The sequence below is a fragment of the Camelus dromedarius genome, chromosome 2, assembly GCF_036321535.1.
Source record: "Camelus dromedarius isolate mCamDro1 chromosome 2, mCamDro1.pat, whole genome shotgun sequence".
In the NCBI taxonomy this organism is placed as follows: domain Eukaryota; kingdom Metazoa; phylum Chordata; class Mammalia; order Artiodactyla; family Camelidae; genus Camelus; species Camelus dromedarius.
Window position 1 is genome coordinate 62,550,869 of NC_087437.1, and position 19,808 is coordinate 62,570,676.

Consider the following 19,808-nt stretch of genomic DNA (forward strand, 5'->3'; position numbering starts at 1 on the left):
AGCGGCTCCCAGCTCTGGGTTGAGGTGGGTAGGTGAGGCGAGGTGGTTTTTACTAGAGGTGGGTGTCCTTCTGATCCTTCTGTGCACTCTCCTAGAAGCTACCATAGATCTTCCCCCGGGGAACAACACAGCTGGTGGAAAAAACAGTAAGATAAGAAAGTGTTTTAGATACAAATGAGATTCTAAGCTCCTTAACCATGAAGAGCTCCTAGGAGTAGTCATTTGCTGGGTTAGGTTCCTCCTGGCCACAGGTGGCTGCTGGCATTATTGTTGCTTTGGTCCTGTCTCCAAGGCCCTTTTCAGCTGTGTCCCAGTGCCACATGTCCTTTTGTTGGAGTTCTGCTACTTAGCAAGAGCAATGGCATCTTAGTCAAAACTGTTTTCAGTTCCTCTGAAATAGTGATTCTTTCTGCTGCTTTTCACCTCTGCCATCTGCTTGGGCCCTGTCTCCGGACAGACAGGCTGTGTTCCCGCTTCCATCTTCTGGGGACCATCAGCAAATCATCACAGGCTAGATTGGAAGCTGGCAGAGGATGAAGGACTGGCTTGGGGCCCTCAGCGTTTGAATAGTCAAAGTTACTACATTCTACTTATTCAGAGCTCCTTCTCCCAGCCAGAGAAGGCAGAACCAACTGCAGACAGTAAGTCTCACTGACAAGCTGCTTGGGAGACAGGAAATCCGGTGAAGAATAAGAATTTTGAAGGAAGTATCAGGTCTGTGTTATGCAGATCTCTCTTCCTGAAGCTGGACAGCACACTGGGGAGTGCCTCCATGGCTCGGTGAGCAGGCTGAGGTTATCGCCCCCATCCATGCAGTGGACCGTGTGCGGTCCCCTGGGTGTCCTCAGAGATGCCCTACTGCTCCTGGTGGGGTGGGGCAGAGCAAGCTGGGGGATGTAATCTGGCTGTTCCTGTTCCTGATCCAGGCTATATATGTGCTTTGTTTGCCTTCCTAAGTTTCTGCGGCACTGTGAATTAGTTACCAACAGTTAAAAATAGAAGATTTAACCAGAAATAGCCAGGATTTCTAGGATTTCTAAAAAAACAAGGAGATCTGGAAAAGGCTGGTTTGTGCCATATGTTGTTTGGCTGCCACAGTCCCTACCACTCCCTCCTGTCTCCCAGCTGGCCGGCTTCCCTAGTTTTGTTACCAGGCCCTCTCCAGATTCTTGGACAGCAGTACCATAGATACTCATATCACTCCCACAAGACTCTTAGGCGAGCAAAGCTTTTAATTGAAAGGATAGCTTGTGTACAAGCAGAAGGTGAAAAAGAGTGCCAGCTTCCCGAGGACTTTCCGGGAAGGGGTTTTAAAGGCCATGTGAGGGAGGGGGCCCCAGGAGCCTGATGAGCTTGTGCTCAGTTTTTGGATTGGTTGGCTTCATGGTGAAGTTTTGAGCATCACCAGCCTTCTGGTTTCAACCAGTCTGGGGTCCCCGTGCTTGTAGTCAGCCGTTTGCCTCTGGTGGGGGCCCGCTTCCGGCCCAAACGACCTAGCGGTGTGTGTCAGGCCTTTATCTGTGTCTTTCAGGGAACTGGGACTTCGGTGATTCTGCTGGGTGGTGGATTTATAGTCCTGCTTTTGTCCTTGGAAACCATGTATGTGTATCAGTGGAACAGAGATGGAGCTAATCTTTTACTCCTGTGGGTGTTTGGTTATTGTCTCAGAATCGCAAGGTTGTAGGCACTTTGTTTGACTGGACCTGTCAAGCCCCCACGCTCAAGGCCGGGCCCTTGGTCCTTTTCCGAAATGGCTGTACCCTTGTCTTCCTGTCTCAGTTTGTGTTCCATGCATGGCTCCGTAGATGCTGTCTGTGAACCTTGCTTATTCTTTTCCTTCCTCCCAAGTGGAGAGAAAACCACAGGGTTCTCTCTCAGTGGTACCTCTGTTAGGTGGTTCTCCCCTGTGGTGGGAGTTTCGGGGAGACAAGGAGTCAGGAGGGGTGATCTAACCACCTGTGCAGGGCAGCTCAGAGAAGAGAACCAGTTTTTCTTGGGGCTTTCCTGCGGTTTGTCCCACCTCCTTCTGCTCCGTAAGTTTCTGCCAAAGGATAAAGCACTTAGACTCATCCCCTCCCGTCTTAGAATGCACCAGAAATGCCAGAACTGAAGTGAGTAGTACTGGGGCTGCCATGGAAAGAAAAATAATTAATAAGTAAAGGAATTTAATCATCAAAGAACTGTTTAATTGCTATTCTGAGTAATAGGAATAGTGTCACTGGGAAGAGTCACATGATGTTCACTGATAACAGGATTTGACAGATTAATCCAGGATGTTATTTCTGGTTCTGAACACCTTTTCTTTTGTTAGAAGTATTGGGCTGTTGTTGAAATACATGCCTTGTCTTATTTCCATGTGGGATCTAAAAAGGCCAAACTCACAGAAACAGAGCAGAGTGGTGGTTCCCAGGGGCTGGGAAGTGGGGGTGGGGGAAATGGGGAGATGTTGGTCAAAGGGTACAGACTTCCAGTTATAAGATGAATACGCCCTGGAGACCTAATGTACAGCATGATGGTGACAGTTCACAATACTATACTTGAAATGGTATATAATTGTATACTTGAAAGTTGTTATAGGAGTAGAGCTTAAATGTTCTCACCATATACACACACACACACACAATGGATGTCACATGTAAAAATCTTTGCAAGTGAGATAATACATTTCATCCTTCCTCATTTATATTTCTTCTTACCCTTCATATTTCTTCCAAGAGGTCATGTACTCCTTCACCGCCTTGAAGATTTCACTGTCTTCTGGCGTGTCTTATAGCTGATGAGAAGTCTGCTGTCCATCTAATGGGTTTCCTTCTCTCTGGTAGCTTTTAATATTTGCCTGTGCTTTCCATGTTCTATAATGCTGAGCACTCCAGGGTGGCTGGGTTGGATTTAGTACTTTTATTTACATTGCTCAGAACTTGCTCTGCTTGTTTACTCTGAAAATACAGCTTTATTCTGGAAAATTCTCAGACATCATCTGATTCCTTTCTCTGATTCTCTCCATTTTTCTTTCTAGCACTACTAGGTGTGCGTTCAGGCTTCTCTTTCTAAACTTCATGCTTCTTAATTTTTCTCCCATTTTCTACCTCTCTCTTGCCCTTGGCTGCAGAGTAGGAAATTTTTTTCCAGTTTACCATTTTGTTCTTCAGTTTTCTAATCCATACGCTGAAGTTTTGTTTTTGAATTCCAGTGACTTCTTTTTTATTTGGTTCTTTTTCAGACTTCTGTTTTTCATACTATCTTTTCATAGACTTCTGACTTTTTTCCTTTCTAATAATATCCCATTCTGGTCTGGCATATTTTATTCCTTCCTCTCCTTCAGTGTTTGAGATATCTTTGTTTGAAAGTACTTTAGAACACTTTGTTATCTGCTTCCTTCAGTTGGTTGAATTTGCTGACATTCCAACATGGTGGCTTATTTCTCGTGGGGCCTCTGGCTTTTTCATTAGCTTCTCTTCATCAGATGGTTTTCCATCTGGGGATCACGCGCCTCAGGTGTGCTGACTCCCCTGCAGGGTGGCTTTATGTCCCCTGTTGCCAGGATCCTCCGTTTCACTGTGGGACTAGTTTTCCTCTTTATTTCTCAGCTGGGGGTTCGTTCCCTGTAAAAGTAATGAATTCTGACTTGTTCAGGTCTGGAGTTACAATCTTCATGGGTGATTCATCTTGCCCTGGGCCTGAAGTGCATCTTCCTTACTTCTTTCCCAGGCCAGTGGCTAGAATCTTTCTGTTTTTGATTTTAATGACTGGGCAGCTCTTTGTAGGAGTCAGCTTTACGCAGAGCCCTGTTCCGATCTCTCCTCCATCCCTGTTAGAACCAGCCCCAAGGCCCTGTCAGGTCCCAACACACCAGGGGGCCCTTCGGCGGGAGCTCCTGCTCCCTTCCCACCTGGTCTCTTGAGTCCATTTGTGGAATGGTTTCCTCTTGGTTCCTGGCACCCGGGATTTCCCTGCTAAGCTTCCAATCTTGGCTACATATTAACATTTTTAAAGACTATACTCTACCCCCCAGTTCTCTACGTTTAGAGAAAGAGGGAAGCTCCTTCCTTGTCAGCGCGATGACTCACAGGGTTATCTTGCAGCATTAGATTGTTTTCTGGATCCCTAGATCTAGCGTCTTCAAATTGGATTCATTTGTACACACACAAGCAATCCCTCAGGCTCTTTAAGCATATATATTTTATTTATCTTCTTGGTTCATAATCCTTAATCTAGTAACTCCCAGTCCACGGCCCTAACCTGGGGCCCTATGGCACAGACACAGGGTAGGGGTGGGAGGGCTTCCTGGCACGAGACCCTCAAACACCCAGATCTTGAGGTCACTCCGACAGTGCTCCCAGGGGTTAAATTAATTAACTAGTCACACAGGACTGTGCGGACATTCAGCAGACCCTGTGTGACAAAGCTGTTTTCCTCTCACCAAGAGGTGACTCTGGTTTGGTTATTCTAAATTCTCTGCAATGAAAGCATCTCTCTGGCAAACACATTTTGTAGTTCCTGATTATTAACAGTAGTTCTCCACAGTAAAGATGGATCTACTCACTACTGTTTGCAGGAAGGGAAGGGAAGCGGTAGAAAATGCTGAGCTAACTTAGCCGAGCTTTTCACAGCTTTTCTGGTTTTCTCATTGAACAGCAGTTACTGTTCTGTTCCCCTCCTCCCTTTTTCCTCATCCAACCCGACCAACCGTGACAGCACTCAGACACCTGAGGTCCTCCACCATGGACGGGACCTGCATGGAGGGTGAAGTTGTGGAGGGAGAGCCAGGGGAGTGAGCATGTGTGTCTATTTCTTTCCTCCTGGGCCACCCCTCTGTCGGACAGCTAGGCTGGGACCTCAGCTCAGTTCCTGCTCTCTTTGTGGCGAAGTGAGACAGGGACGGACAGTTTGGGTGGCACAGGTTATGGAAGAGTCTGAGCTGTCCGGGCACAAGGGGCAGAGAAGGTATGGGGAGAAGGAATAGGGAGCGAAGCAAAGGAAAGGCAAGCGGGGACAGCCTCTGGCTGCTGCTCCCTGTCTGGAGGGCACTGTGGCCATGATGGCAGTGGGGCTGACTGGCCAGGCTGGCTTGTTGAGAGTGACTGATGAAACAGGTACTAGAGGCCCTGACGGGGGATGAGATGGCCTCTTAGGAAGCCTGAGGTTGCTTCTTTCATGGAGTAGGGGAACCTTTCAGTCCTGCCCTGGCCACTCTCTTGGGCAGGTAGGCGGGAGCCCCTAGCAGTTGCTAAGCGTGTTTCCCTTCCCACGCACACAGCCTGAGTTGGATTATGAAGTCTTCCCCTTATGCCTCTCTGTTAGTGTTTGTTTTTCATCTTTTGTTCAGAAAGAGAGGCTTCTTTAACATGGCCACAGACCTGCACAGTCTGGTCCCGCTGGCCTCCCCAGCCTTCCCACAGCCCATCTTTGCCCTTACTCCCTGCACTGCAGTCTCACTGGCCTGCTTCTGCCCTGGGGCTCTTGGTGCTCCTTCTGCCACAGGGCCTTTGCATGTGCTCTGGCCAGGACGCTCTTCCCTGTCTCTGTTTTTACTCCCCTTTTACTTAGTGAACCCATCTGTGAAACAATGCCAGGCCCCTCTTCCGACTTCACTGGCTGTATATCCAACCAAATCTAGAACTGTGGCTAGGATCTAACCTCCTCCAGGAATGGCGCCACTTGGGGTCTCTACTGCAGGCTAAAGATGAGAGCACCCAATATTTCAGGAGAAAGACATGGCATCAACCTCCACTAGAGACGCAGTACTTCCCTTTTTCCAAATTCCCAGGTAGAGTTTTCCATTTGAAGATGGTTTGTATGTAAACAATTTTTCTTTGCATCTAGGAGAGCTGATGGTTTGTCATTCCAATGTTGATAAAATGAGTGAAGAAGCAGAAAGAACATTTTCTTTCATTCCAGTTGCATTCAGCGTGTGTCCATGTGCCAGCACGTCCTGTGGGCTCTGAGTGGGTTGACCTGAGGGGTTCTGTGATCCTCTGTCATGTGCAGCAGCAGAATTGATGTAGGAAGCTGGATTCCCAGAGTCACTCTGCTCACACTGCCCTCTCTCAGCATCTCCCGCCTTCCTCAGCCCGAAAGAGCCTTCCCTCGGCGCTGCCTAGGCTGCGGTGCCTGGACACCAGTCCCCTGCCTCTTCCAAGGCCCACCTCAGGGCTCCTCCACGACGTCTTCCTCTGACTACAGCAGCCCACTGTTATCTCTACTTCCTTTGACCCGTTTGTCCATTGCATTTACTTACAACCCGGTATATGCCGTCTTGCCTACAGTTTAAGGCTTGTATTTGGAGAGTAGGGACTGTTCTCTGTTGTCCCCACTGTCCTCTGTTGTCCCCACTGTCCTTGTCCCAGGGGCATATGATAGGTGTTGAGTAGATACTCGTTTGTGTCGCTCAGGGCATTCAGTAAATGCACAGGGTACTTGGTTGTTAAAGATTTAGAGACAGTGATGGAAAAGTGACTCTTCTTCTCTTTCTCTCTAGTTACAAGTTATTCCCCAACTGTGTCCCCTCCTTTGGGTTCCGCCATCTGCTGCCTCTCACAGACAGAGTCGACAGTTTCAATGAGGAAGTTCGGAAACAGAGGGTGTCCCGGAACCGCGACGCCCCGGAGGGCGGCTTTGATGCGGTGCTCCAGGCGGCTGTCTGCAAGGTAACCTTCCCCTCTGGCCCTGTCCCTGCATGGCAGGTCACAGAAGAGGCGTCAATGCGGGTATTGGCACAGCCTACAGGAGACGGCAGATTCTGAGCCACCCCAGCCTGTGGCTCCTGTCCACTCTTACATCAGAGGGTGAGCTCAGTGGACCCTTGGGGAAATTTACAACAGTCAAACCAGCCGGAGTGCAGGGATGGCTCAGAGCTGGTGTGTGTCTGTGTCGGGGTGTGGCTGTGTACAATGGGTTGTTGTCTTTGCCAGAAGACAGCTGTTCTGTGTTTCTACATTTGGCTTTTTTGCTTCTTTTCGAGGGAAAAAAGGAAAGGTCAAGCCATATGCATAGAATCTTATAGAGCTTTATGGCTCAATTTTGGTAAATGTTAAAGATTGCTCTTATGGGGACTCCAGCTGAAAGAGAATCGCACGTCATCTTTGTTTGCATTTCTGTTTGTTTTTATCCTGCTTCTCTGTGATGTATGAATCCAGAGGGAGGACACAGACTTAGGTCAGAAATGAACTCATGCTTTGAGAGGTTCCAATCTCAGCGAAATATGTAAATGGAATGTTGGTAATAACTTATTCTTAAAATAATTTTCTTCTGTCAAAACAACCCAATAACAACAAAAGATAAAAATAAATATCACTCTTGAATTTACTATCCCAACACATACTTTAAAAATTTTTCCCACAGTGGTCATCATAGGCGATGCGTCATTGGTGGTGCTTGCTTTCTTGAAAATCTAGGTGGGCTCGGCACCAGGGCGGTGGTTGGGACTCATATCGGGGGAGGGCGGGGTAAGGAGGTTAGAACTGTTAGGAGAGGCTGCATGTTTGACCTCAGAGAGCCTATACTTAGTGTGTCACAGATCCACTTCCCCTCTTCCCCTCTTCCCCTCTGTCCTCCACAGAATGAGAGCCACGATTGTCCTGTTTGAAATAAAACACCAGAATGGTAGACAGAGGCGGGTAAGGGGAAAGAAAATTATGAGGAAAACATCACAGCCTCCTGCAGTCCTCTTCTTGGTCCCAGTGTCATCCTGCCCGTCCCTGTGTCTTTGGGGCCTCCCGGGAGGAGGAAGGTCTCACAGTGGCCCCCTACCCAGGATGGCTACAGAGCGGCCCCTGCCCAGCCGCTGGCTGGAGTCAAATGGTTTGATTCAGGGGCCCCTGACACTTCGTAGCAGCCCAAGAAAGCCAGGTGGGACACAGCTAGGATGTGTTCAGCTCTGAATCTTTTGGGTGCTTCCCAAAATGGATTTGTTTCAGAAAATAAAATTGCATTTTTGACTGGCATTCAGACTGATTGTATGAGGTGTTGTCTTCCCAGACATTCCGCCAAATCCGCTTCTTGGCAGGAACACATAGTCAGGGAGGACGTCGGTGCTCTCTCATCTCCTGTCTCGGGAATTTTGTGGATTTTCTTTTGTGGGAAGGAAATCATCTTTAAGGCTTGGAGGACAGAGCCCAGTGACAGGCCTACACAATGTCCAGTTAAGTTAATTCTGTTGAATTAAATGAGTCAAGATGGGATGTTTGAGGCACCACGGTCTGTGAGAAGCCATTTGATTCACTCTTTTGCCCACAGAACCTTCCTGGGCCAGCCCAGACCCATGAAAATACCCTTCCCTTGGTAAACTCAGTATTTCAAGACTTGAGCATTTCAGAGGAGATGCTGGCAAATTTCTTAACCCCCATGCCTGCACCCAGTTGTGGATTACTGTTGGCCAGGAGGCACTTCAGAGCAGGTTTCAGTTTTAATCTTTTGGTCCCCAGGAAGTTACTAATGGCTTGGAATTCAGCAGTCTTTGAGACCCCAGCTTTTCTCTTCGCCATTGCTGTTCCTTTGTGCTGTCAGTCTGTGTTTGGGTACATAGCAGGCAATTTCTTCCTCACTTGAAACCACCTATTTGTAACAAATATCCTCTTCCTGGTTCACCACAGCCTTATTTATAGTAGCCAAATATTGGGAATAGGTTACAGTTGCCTATGGATGAAAGACTGTAGCAGTTGTCCCCTTAAAGAGTATTTGAGGACTTGAAAAATACTGAAGATAAATGAAGAGAGGAACGGAAAGCAAGTGATAAAACAGTATAGACATACGATTCTATTTTGCAAACAAAAGAAAAAATATGGAAAAGATTGGAAATAAATACATGGAAGTGTTAACAGCAGTTGTCTCTGGTGATAGGATTATGTGTGGTTTTTATTTTCTTCTGTTTTTTATTATATTTACTTAAATTTCCACAATAAAGATGTGTGATTTTTAAAATTTGTGTTGGAATATTTCCAACATATCACAGTAGGGAGAACAGTGAAATAAAACCCCGTGTACCCAGGGTCCATCTTGAACAGTTACCAGTTTGTAGCCAATCTTGTTTTATTTGCGTTCCTAACCACTTTATCCCCCATTATTTGAAGCACATCCCAGCTCTTGTTTGTTTCCATGATATTTAGATTTTTAATATTAATTAGATTTCCCTGATAATTAGATTTTTAAAGATTTCTTCAAAGCCCTAAGCATGCCTTTCTCTGTTGACTGAATTTTCTGCCTCCTCCTGATTTGGCTGGATTAAAGGCCCTTCCTCTTAATCCTGCAAACTGAATGTGACAGAGCCAGCAGACATGTAATCTGCGGTGGGAGAGGCGGCTCCTGCAGGCTGGAGCTGGCTGGGCAGCCCCATGCCCTCTGGGCTTCCTCTGACCCCAGGCCCTGGAGACAGAGCTCGGAGCTCGGAACAGGCCTATCTCACAGCCACAGGGGGCCCTTTGTTCTGACTTCACTCTCACTCTGGTGTCCCTGGGGTGGACTGCTAGTTCCGGACTTGAGGGGCTTGGGGGACTGGCATGTGCACGTGACTGGCCTTAAATCCCACTCCTGTGGTGGACTTAACGCTTCTTGGGAAGCTGTTGTTTGTTTTGATTTTTGTTTTGTGTGTGTGTGTGTGTGTGTGTGTGTGTGTGTGTGTGTGTGTGTGTGAAGAGAAGGAAACTGTTTGTTTCTATTTAGGACTCTATTGAGGATAAATAGAGCCCTACGAGTGGAAGGTTTGAGCTGCCATCTTTCCCCTTAGAAAACCCCATTGTTAGGAGAGGCCACCGAGCGGTGTCCACAGCTAAGGAATGAACTCCCCTGTCCTCATTGCGGCCGTTTTCCCAGTGCTGCGCTGGGCTGGGCTGGAATGAGGGGATGCCTGCCCTTAACTTTTTACCTTTACCTAGAAACCTATTTTTAAAGCTGTTCATACTTTTTCATGGTCAGAGTGACAGTTTCTCCCCTTACCACTTTTATCGCTCTCCTGAGATTTTCTAGAGGTTAACTTTAAGTTGTTTACTCTGGAATTGTGTAGGCAGGAGTGTGATGAGTAGTTCAGACTGGACCCGTGGCTGGTCTCCTCCAAAACAGGGAGCGCCTGTGGCCTGGGGAGACAGAGGGTGGAATGGGCCAGGAACTCTGTTCCAAGTGGCCAGTCACCACTTTGCTGGCTCTCAGGTTAAAGGAGTTCCCTGCAAAGTTGAGCCTGGCTGGGTACCTCCTGGCCGCACAGATTCTACTGGTCCTTTCTCCCGTTGGACAGAAAGTCAGATCTCTTTCCCCCAGCCTGTTTCCCTTTTGGCATCAGCTTCTAGCACCCCAACATTTATCCTCTGTATCCCTCAGACAGACTTTCTGTTTTAATCTTGATTACCTAATTTTGCACTGTTTACTAAATTTTTAAAGCGTGGTATGTCCTCTCAGAAATAGGTGGATGAGTAAGTCTCAAAGCAAATGAAGTAAAAAGTCTTGGCATAAAGATTGGGTCCTTTATTCCTCTGCTGGTGAGAGCATCCTAATCTGAAATGGAGACCACAGCCCCGGAGGGGCTGGAGGGACAGCTTCCTCCAGCAAGACGTTCTGCAGGAATACGGATTCTGCGGGCCTCTGGAAGCAGAATGATGACCGCCGTGCTTGACAGTCATCCGTGCTCCAGATGTCTTGTATCCATTGTCTCTGATTCTCATGACAGTCCTTCAGCGTATTCGTGGTGCTTGTCCCCAGTTTACAGGGTGCATTATACTTACTGTTGGTTAGGGTTGGAGCCAGGATTTGAACCAGGTCCAGCTGATTCTAAAGTCCAAGCCCTGTGTATCACCTGGTACCGTGCAGAGTGGGGGAACTCGATTTAGAGCCCTGTTGTCCTGATTCAAGCTGTGCCTCTTCTGACCTCCCGCTGACCTCTCTGGGGATGGAGGGGAGGCTCTCCAGGCTGCTCCATTTCACAAAGAGCTTGTCCCAGCCCTGTGCCCCTGTGCCCAGAGCCTTTGACTTTGCTTTTTGTCTCTCGTGGTTCAGGCTTGAGCTTCAGGCTGGGCAGGGGCTGCCCAGATACCAGTAGCGGGTGGAGAGTTCCTGGTCCCTGGAGGCAGGCTCAGCTCTTAGAGGTTCTCACTCTGCCCAGCCTCCTTCGAAGTTGATCTGGCTTCTTTCCACTTGTTGCCGGATTTCTTTTAGACCTCAGACTTGTCATTTTTCCAAGCATGGGTTGAAAAATACAGGAAATTGCTTTTCTTTCCTCAAGGAAGGCAGCCGCCCTGACGCCTTTATGTCCCGCGATGGGGCGCCCCCATGAGTCCTGTGCGCACGCAGTCCGGGTGATCTGTCTTGGCCAGTGTGAACTATTTCTACTGGCCGAACGCACCACGGTTTCTGCACTTCACACACCTCACCTGCTTGCCCTTCCTCTGGTTCACTGTCTCTGAAGCCTGTGAAAGTGTCAGATGTCCCTGCGGCCCATGGAGCTGGGGGCTGTGTGGCAGGTACGCAGGCCCCCCCACCCAGGCCTGCTCAGTGTTTTTGTCGAAGGTGGTAAATGTTCTCCTGGGCTTTCTATTTCACAGTTGGTTGTGGTTTAATGTGTGCTTGTGAATCACTCAGCTGTTTTGGCCCCTGGAGTGGCATTTCCCTGGTTGGCCTTCTGCCCGTGGACTGTGCTGTACATAGGCTTCACTGCCCTGCTCACAGCTGCCTGTTCCACACGAGGGTGGGCACAGACGGAGTCACAACTCAGAATTGTCAACAGGGTACGAGTGAGAATTTGTGGCTTTTCATCCTCTAATGTAAACCTCCGTCCCCTGCTTGGAAGGTGTCTGCACACCCTGGCGCCCTTGGCTGATGATAGCAGGGAAGGCTGATGCTGGGAAGGTTAGGAGGCCCCTGCGATGACTGAGGCTGGATTTCCATACCTGGCAAGAATGTTAGTTCAAGTTATGGCCTCCTTTTTGCTTTAAATGCCCACTTGGCAAAGAGGAATGAGAAGGATTTATTCTTGGGCGTCCCAGCCTCCACCCTGGCCTCTGCATTTCAGCCACAGTGACCTTGAATCTGTTACTCTGACTCATGTGAGGCCCTTTGCACACGCTGTTTCCTCTGCTTGGAATACTCCTCCCCTGTATTCCTGCATTTCTTTTTCTTTTTCTTTTTTTTTCAATTAATAGACTTTACTGTGGCTGTAGAACTGCTCTTAAAAAATAAAATTGTTTAACATAAAATACACCAGAGTTCCCATGTGCCCCTCCCCCATACACAGCCTCCCCCACTACCAACATCCCTCACCAGGATGGAGCATTTGTCATAATCGATGAACCACTGTTGACACAGCATTATCAGGCAAAGTCCATAGTTGACTTTGGGTTCATTCTTGGTGGTGCACTTTGCATGGGTTTGGACAGATACCTAATGACATGTCTCCCTATGGCAACATACAGAGCATTTTCACTGCCCATGCATCCCTCCTTCTCCCCTGAGCATGGTTTTCTTTTTGATGTTTAATCTCTGCCTGCTTATGTTTTGGACCTCTGCTTGCTTGTCTGTGTGTCAGGGAAGCCTTCCTTTATTGATCTTCCCAAAGAGGTCAGAGTCCTGTGCAGCAGGCCCTTGGTCACATCAACACCAGTTACATTTTATTTTTATTTGAGCTACTCCTTGAGCGATGTCTGCCTCCCCTTTGAGACAGGAAGCTCCTCGAAGGCAGGGAACCACGTCTGTTTGCTTCGTCACAACCATGTATCCCCAGCACCGAGCTCACTGCCTGCACACAACATACTCTCCTTGAACATTTGGTGACCAAACAGATGCTTTGTTCTCGCTGATTCCTTTATGCTTCTGAAGTTCAGGACCCCAGGGTCTGCCTGGCTCCACCACCCTTCCGCTATACCAGGTTCCACGTCGTTCACAGTGCTTCACATGTCCACTACAGTGGAAACAGAAGGACTATTACTTGGCAATACTTTCCAATGTGGGAATGTTTACAGCATGCCTGGTTAGGGCTCAGTGACAGGTATGATGGAGAAAATTAAGGAAAGATAAGAAAAAGTCCCCATCCTCAGGGATTTGATTTGAGCTTGTTGATCCGCTAGAAGACAAATAGAACAACCTGTTTGTAAACGTTAGATGGAACCATGTGAAATTATGACTATCAATTAAGTTTGGTATTTGACTGTTGATTGTTTCTCCTATAAAAGTAGAAAACTCATTTGGTTGAGCCTCATGTACTACAAACGTTTTTCTTCAGTTCGGACTGGCCTCTCCATGGAGTCTGCACCGGACGTGTTCCGCCGCACGTTGCTGGGGCTTGGGCTCCAGATGAACGTCTAAATCCTGAGTCACAGGCCAAGACTTCTTTTCCCCCAAGGGGAGAAATACAGTATTTTTGCTTTCCTTACGTTGAACCATAGACAGTTTTTTTTTAAAAAGATCTTTCATTGCAAAGCCCGGATGGAAGCATAATCAATAAACTACTAATGAGAACGTGTATATTGTTACAGAGTTACAGAAATAGGCTTGAATGTCAGCATGATGGCGAAGCACATCACAGAGAGAACATCCCACCTTGTTTTTCCTTATGTGCCTTTTTTGGAACTGAGACTCCTCGGTCCCCAAGCTCAGGTCCACGGTAGGGTCTGCCCCTTGGCTGGTCAGGCCAGCCCCCTTTCCTTCCTCATTTCCTTCCCCGAACTGTTTCCTCTCTGTGCTTGCCTGAAAGGTCAGTGTGCAGGGTATTTTAGTTAGGATTTTGGGGAGTTTGTTGGGCACCTGCTGTGTGTAGGATGCCTCATTAGCTGCTGTGGGATGCACAGATGACTGAGCCCCAGCTCCTGTCCTAAGCAGCACTGCCGTCGGACGGCAGATGCCTGCACAGCAATGTAAGGTACCAGCGGGAGCGCGCAAACTCTGTGAAAGGTCTGGCCCTGTAGGACCCATGGTTGAATCCCAGCGTGCTTCCTCTTCGAGGGGTCACCTTGGTCTCTGCCTCCCCACGTCTGCCCTGAGGCTCTGCGGCCACTGATGTTATTGATCGCTGTTGGCTGAACGCTCTGTGAGAGCTAGGCTCTATGCCAAGCACTTCACTGGGCTTATTTTACTTAATCCTTTGAAGGTGGCTTTACTGTCCTCTTTTGATCAGGAAATAAGTCTAGAAAGGTTGAGTCACTCCCTGAAGGTCTTACACCTAAAAATGACAGAGCCAAAGATGGAACTGTACCCGTCTCCTGGCTCCAAAGATAGAGTTTTTAACCTTGACATTAAAGTGCCTGCCATCTTTTGTGGCCACACAGGAGCAGAGAAGTGGGAGGAATGTGCTTCCAAAGCAGGCAAAGTCCTGGTCTAAGGACCATTTCAGTTTCCCACGTGACCCAGTTTGCCAGTAGTAGAGCCAGAACTGAATCAGTCCTGGGGGAGGCAGCTGTGCTGTTCTCTGGAGCTAAGAGTTTCCTGTTTATCAGACACAGTTATGACATGGCTCTGGCAGCCTTCGGGTTCTCTAGGGGGACGACGGGTACCGTCGCTCAGTCAGTGTGCTGCTGGATCCCGGCCCTTTGAGTGAGCATGCTTGTCTTTGCCCTCGGCTTCTCTGTCTGTGAGATGGGAACTCCGTACCTGCCTTGTCATTCATAAATCAGGGCGCCTCGGAGCCATGGGTTCTGGTGTTCAGCTCTCGCAGAAAGTGCTGGGGAGACACTTTTTCAGACAGTACATCCTTTTCTGCAGTGAGGGGGCATGTGGCTGGTGATTCTTCAGTGACAACGAAGGCCCGTGGACTGTGTCGACACCCAGCTAGAGGACCCAGGTATTTGGGGGACCGTCGATCTTACTTAGACTGACGTCAAGGTCAGAAAATCATGTCATCTAAAGCTAGTGTTTCTGTCTTCAGTGAAACTGCTCTTTGGAGAACATCTTGTCTAGGCCTCCCCTGTGTTTGAACACTTTTTACCAGAGAGAGTATTGTGAGCCTTGCCTCCAAACGGGGAAGCCAAGGTGAACGGGCCAGCCCGCATTCAGGCAGGCCCCCACCCGTGTTCTCTAAGGCAGCTGGGTGGGACGTCGGCTTTTCTCAGATTCCTAGGACGCTGTGTTCCAGGCCCTTCCTGCCCCCTCTCATAGGGCATCCCTGAGCCTCCCTCTCACCCTTGTGATGCTCTGCCTTGGCCCCTGTGTGTAACCCAGTCACTGTGAAATGGATGTGGGGACCCAGAGGCTTAACACAAGCCTGTTGGGAGATTCAGCTGCCAAACAGGACTGCACTCCAGGGCCTGCAGGCCGCAGTCCCAGCCCCGCCGTCCTCTGCAGCCAGACCACGTTCAGGGAATGCATCTTCCTCCTGGGCCGTGTTTAAGACAGACAGTGTTAGCAAGAGAGCAGAGACAGGTGAGTGGATGGTGCCAAGTGTGAAAACCACATCCCCTCAGAGTGGTTAAAGGTTAACCAGGAGGAGCAGCACCGCAGGCAGAAGCGTGTTACCTGACCTCAGACATCATTACTGAAAGGAGAGTGGACGCCTCTGGCTGTTCCAGGGCATGTTCTTGGTAGCCACAAGGAAGCAGGTTTGAGTTCAACACAAGGAAGAATTTTCTAACAAGGATCTCTGCTCAGCAGTGAGCAGGCTGTCAGGTGTGGCAGGGAGTCTGTGTGGGGGTCCCAAGCCCACATTGTGGGGGTGCCAGATGAAAGATCCCTGCACTGGATGGAGCTTGGATAAGCCAGCCTCTGGGGTTCCTTCCAAAGTCCAGGTGCTATGTATTTCCTCCCAGTCATCTTTTCTGTCCAGTAATCTATTGGTGCTTTTATTCTGTAGTGGCCCCTTCTCATCTGTCTTCTCTTCTCAGCAGTGCACCCTCTAAGCTGGATTTGTATTTGGCCACCATGACCGTGAACTCTACCATCCACGCTCGTTTTGTGTGCCAGGCTCACCTTGCTTGGAGCTGGCGCCTAGAAAAGCTCTCCCTGGCTCCCAATGGCTTCCCTATGGAGCCACCTTACCAAGTACATAAAAGTCCAGGTGGGGTGGGACAGCTGTTCAAGGGGACCCAGGGGCACTCTGGAGGTGGTTGGGAAGGGTGGAAGCTGGTTTTGGTCCTTTGAGTGACCTTCCTCTTTTGTCAGACCTGGTAGCCCCGGGGTGTGACTCCACCCAACCCCAGAAACCAAATTGCCCCACAGGCTGGAGGCTCATGTCCTTAAACAGAGAAACAATATCCTTACTCCGTGACTCCTGTTTCTCCCCCAGCCCCAGGCTATCTGGGGCCAGACATTGGAGGCGAACAAGTCAGCACATCTGTCTTCACTCTTAGGAAAAGCCAGTTTTTAATTATTTTCTCAAAGGCTGTGGAATCTGGTCTTCCATCTCCATTCCGCTTCCCCTTTTCTTGGACTACTACTCTTTATTTGCCATTTCCAAGTCCCAGGTCTCCCGAACTGACTTCCAGGCCTGGCTGCCCAGGTCCTCCAGTAACCATCCCACTGACCGCCCCTGCCTCTCTCCCCTCCTCCGCCCTCCTGCCACTTGTCAGACGACCCCTGGCCCTGCTGCCACCCTCCCTGCCGTTCCCATTAGTGTCCTCAGATCTCAGCACATGGCAGGTGATTTAATTAAATGTGTTCACTTAAGCTAGCCCCTTAATGCTTCCCATAGTTGTAAGATTAAAAGAAGATGCTTGTTAGATTCCAAAGCATATTAAACAGTCGGTGGAGTTGGGAGTGATGTGATTGAAGATGAGACGTTGTGAGGGAGGTTTCTTGGTACCCAGCCCTGATTTTGTTCGTGTCTCTACTCGCTCGTTCCTCACAGAGAGCCGAGTATGTGCCAGGTGCAGAGCTCTGGTTACTCTGGGCACTGCCCCCCTCCTCTCTTCTTTCAGCTTCAGATCTCTGCTGCTTTCTGAGAGAAGAGCAGCTTTGGTAAGTTCTCCACCGAGCTCCCACCCCGACAAAGTCATCCCCAGCCCCAGCCCTGATTGGAGTGGTCAGTCCCCACAAAAACCAGAAGGCTTGCCTCCTGGGACCTGGACAGAGTCAGAGCTTTTGGGCTTGGTGACAGCTCCCTTCCCCATTGCTCCTGACACGTATGTCCAGAGTCTCTGGATGGCTGCTCTTCACGTAGCGTGGTCACCTGTTCACGTATGTGGCTCACCTGGAACAGCTGGAGTAAACGTCACAGAACACAGCACCCTGGGGTGGCAGAAGGCAGGCCGTGGCCGGGAGAGGGGTGCCCTGCTCACCTGGAGAGGGCTTAGGAAGGGGAGGTTAATGTGTAACATTGCTCGGAGGCTCTGGCTCAACACAGGTCCTGGGAATGGACTGTAAGAGACAACTGGTATTTTGGGACTGGATGGGTGCTACTGGGGGACCAGGGAAGTAAGATGAAAAAAATATAATTCCAAGGTTTCCAGACAAGGCATTTAATGGTCCCATTGTAAGAAATGGGGAAATCTGGAGGGGAAGATGGTGTATCAGCTTTGGAGAAGTTGAGTTTCGGGGTGATGGCAGACACATCTGGCTTTTGGTCGGGACCTGGGACCAAAGCTCAGGAGACAGATCAGGTAGGGGAGGTAGTTGTGAGTTGTCCAAGCAGATGCAGGGAACTTGGGTAAATCTCCACAGGGGGAGAATGTCACCTTTGACCTCATCCAACGACAGGAGAGGAGGTGGAATCTGAGCAGCCAGAGAGGAGGGGGGAGTTGATGGTGCAGTGTCTAGGAAGCCAAGGGCAGGAGGGCTAGAGGAAGGCCCTGATCAGCAACAAAGAGGCCAGAGAGCAAGACCAGAGGATGGCTGTGGGGTTGGCGTGAGGCTGTCAACCTTGGCTGTACAGTAGAGTCACCTGGGAGCTTTACAAACCTCGGTGGCCAGGCTGCAGGTCACATGAGAACTACTGGGCATCAGCATCCTCAAAGCTCCCTCGAGGACCCTCAAGTGCAGGCAGGACAGAGAACAACTGTGCGTGTGAGGGAGGGAGATGGTGACTGAGAACCGCCTGGGAGAGAGAGTGGGGTGTGTGGAGAGGTTGTTTATGTGGGATTGAGGACCAGTCTGCTAGTGTTTGAGACATGTGATAAGAGATGCTGGGTCCCAAGCAGGGCTATTTATCATAAGTCATAAGCATATTTTCAGGCACAAGGAACAGAAACAGAGGGGACACTGGTTTATAGAACAGATTCTCCGAGAGGGTGGGATTTGGGGGCTGCATTTCCTTGGGGAGGGAGAACACGCCTTCCTTTGGGGCGGTGAGACAGAGGACAGGCCAGGAGGACGTCCCACTTGTTTATGACAGAAAGGCATCCTAGGGCTGTGGAGCTGGGGCACTGAGTGACTAGAATAGATGGAGACAAGTCCTGTTACCTGTGTCTGCGGGCTGCCTCCTGAGTGCACGTGGGAACTGGAAGTTGGAAGGCTGAAACAGATGCTGTGGTGGATTTGATGCAGATTCGACCAGCAAATAAAGAGAAGGCAAGTGAACTCCCATCTTGGCCAGACGCCGGATTTCTGGCTCCTGAGTCCAGTGCGTTTCCGTCCGCCCACTCCTGACATTTTCATCTGAGGGCTGACCGCCATCATGTTTGATGAGACTGGCTTTTAAAAATCTTGTCTTTACCCAGAGACTTGGAGAAAAGTTTAGTTAAACAAATTTCTGGGTTTTTTTTTTTCCTCGTAAAATAATTTTGTATAAAAAGAGAATATATTCAATCTAAAAATGTAGGAAATGCAATAAGCAGAAAGGAGATAAACATCACCCATAACCCTACAATCCAAAAATAAGATTGTATGTCTCTGGATTACAAATTTAAGTCACAGGTTTTCATCTCCATCGAAATACCGAGGACAGCCACTATCCGTCCTTGACTGTTTACTCTATGCAGGTACTGAGCTGGGTGCTCCGTGTATATAATTTTGTTTAATCCTCTCAACAGCCCTATTCTAGGTACTCTTATTATCTCCATCTTACAGCTGAGAAGCTGGGACTGGGAAAGATTAAGTAACTTGCCCAAGGTCACAAAGACAAGCCAAGGGAAGACGTGGGGCCCCCACTCCCAGCTGCTGTGTGGGTACCACAAAAAACAAAGGAATATGCATACGTGGTATTCCCAGCACAGTCCTGATATTCAGTCTAGTCAACTTATTAACTGTATTTAAATGACTCTTTGAGCAAACCAAGACTTCTTAAAAAAAAAAAAAGCTTTATTGAGATATAATCAATGTACAATAAACTACACATACTGAAAGCGTACAGTTTGACAAACTTTGACATATGTATACACACCCATATATATACACACCCATGAGTTGTATCTTCATCACAATCAAGATGATGAACATAGACCCTTCTCCTCCCAAAGAGTATTCCCCCCTGCGCCTCCTGCCCCTTTACCCCAATAGCCACTAATTTGCTTTCTGTCATGTTACTATGTATTAGTCTGAATTCGTTAAAATTTTAAAAATCCAGTGTATACTCTTGAGCCTGGTTAATTTTACTCAGCACAATAGTTTTGAGCTTCATCTGTGCTGTTGAGTGTCTCCATTCATTCCTTTTGTTACCAAGTAGTATCCCATTGTATGGATACACCACAGTTTATCTATCCACCTGTTGATGGATATTTGGTAGTTTCTGCCTGTTACAAATAGAGCTGCTATAAATGTGTTCAAGTCTTTGTGTGAATGGATGCTTTTATTTCTCATGGGTCAACCCCTAGGAGTGGGATGGCTGGGTCACATGGTCAGTGTTTTAACTTTTTAAGAAATTGCCAAACTGTTTTCCAAAGTGCACGTATCATTTTACATTCCTATGGGCAGTGTATGCTCGTTGCATTTTCTCCACATCTCCATCAGCTTTTGATGTGGTCAGTCTTTTT

At 48.6% G+C, this 19,808-nt stretch overlaps 1 protein-coding gene across 1 annotated transcript in view; it reads left to right on the plus strand.

Moving 5' to 3' along the window:
- ITGB5 (integrin subunit beta 5) overlaps window positions 1–19,808 on the plus strand; it is a 104,897-nt gene that overhangs the window by 31,663 nt on the left and 53,426 nt on the right. The window contains exon 5 of the mRNA XM_064494484.1: window positions 6,479–6,647. Within this exon, the coding sequence (XP_064350554.1) occupies window positions 6,479–6,647 (169 nt within the window). The remainder of the gene's footprint in view (window positions 1–6,478; window positions 6,648–19,808) is intronic.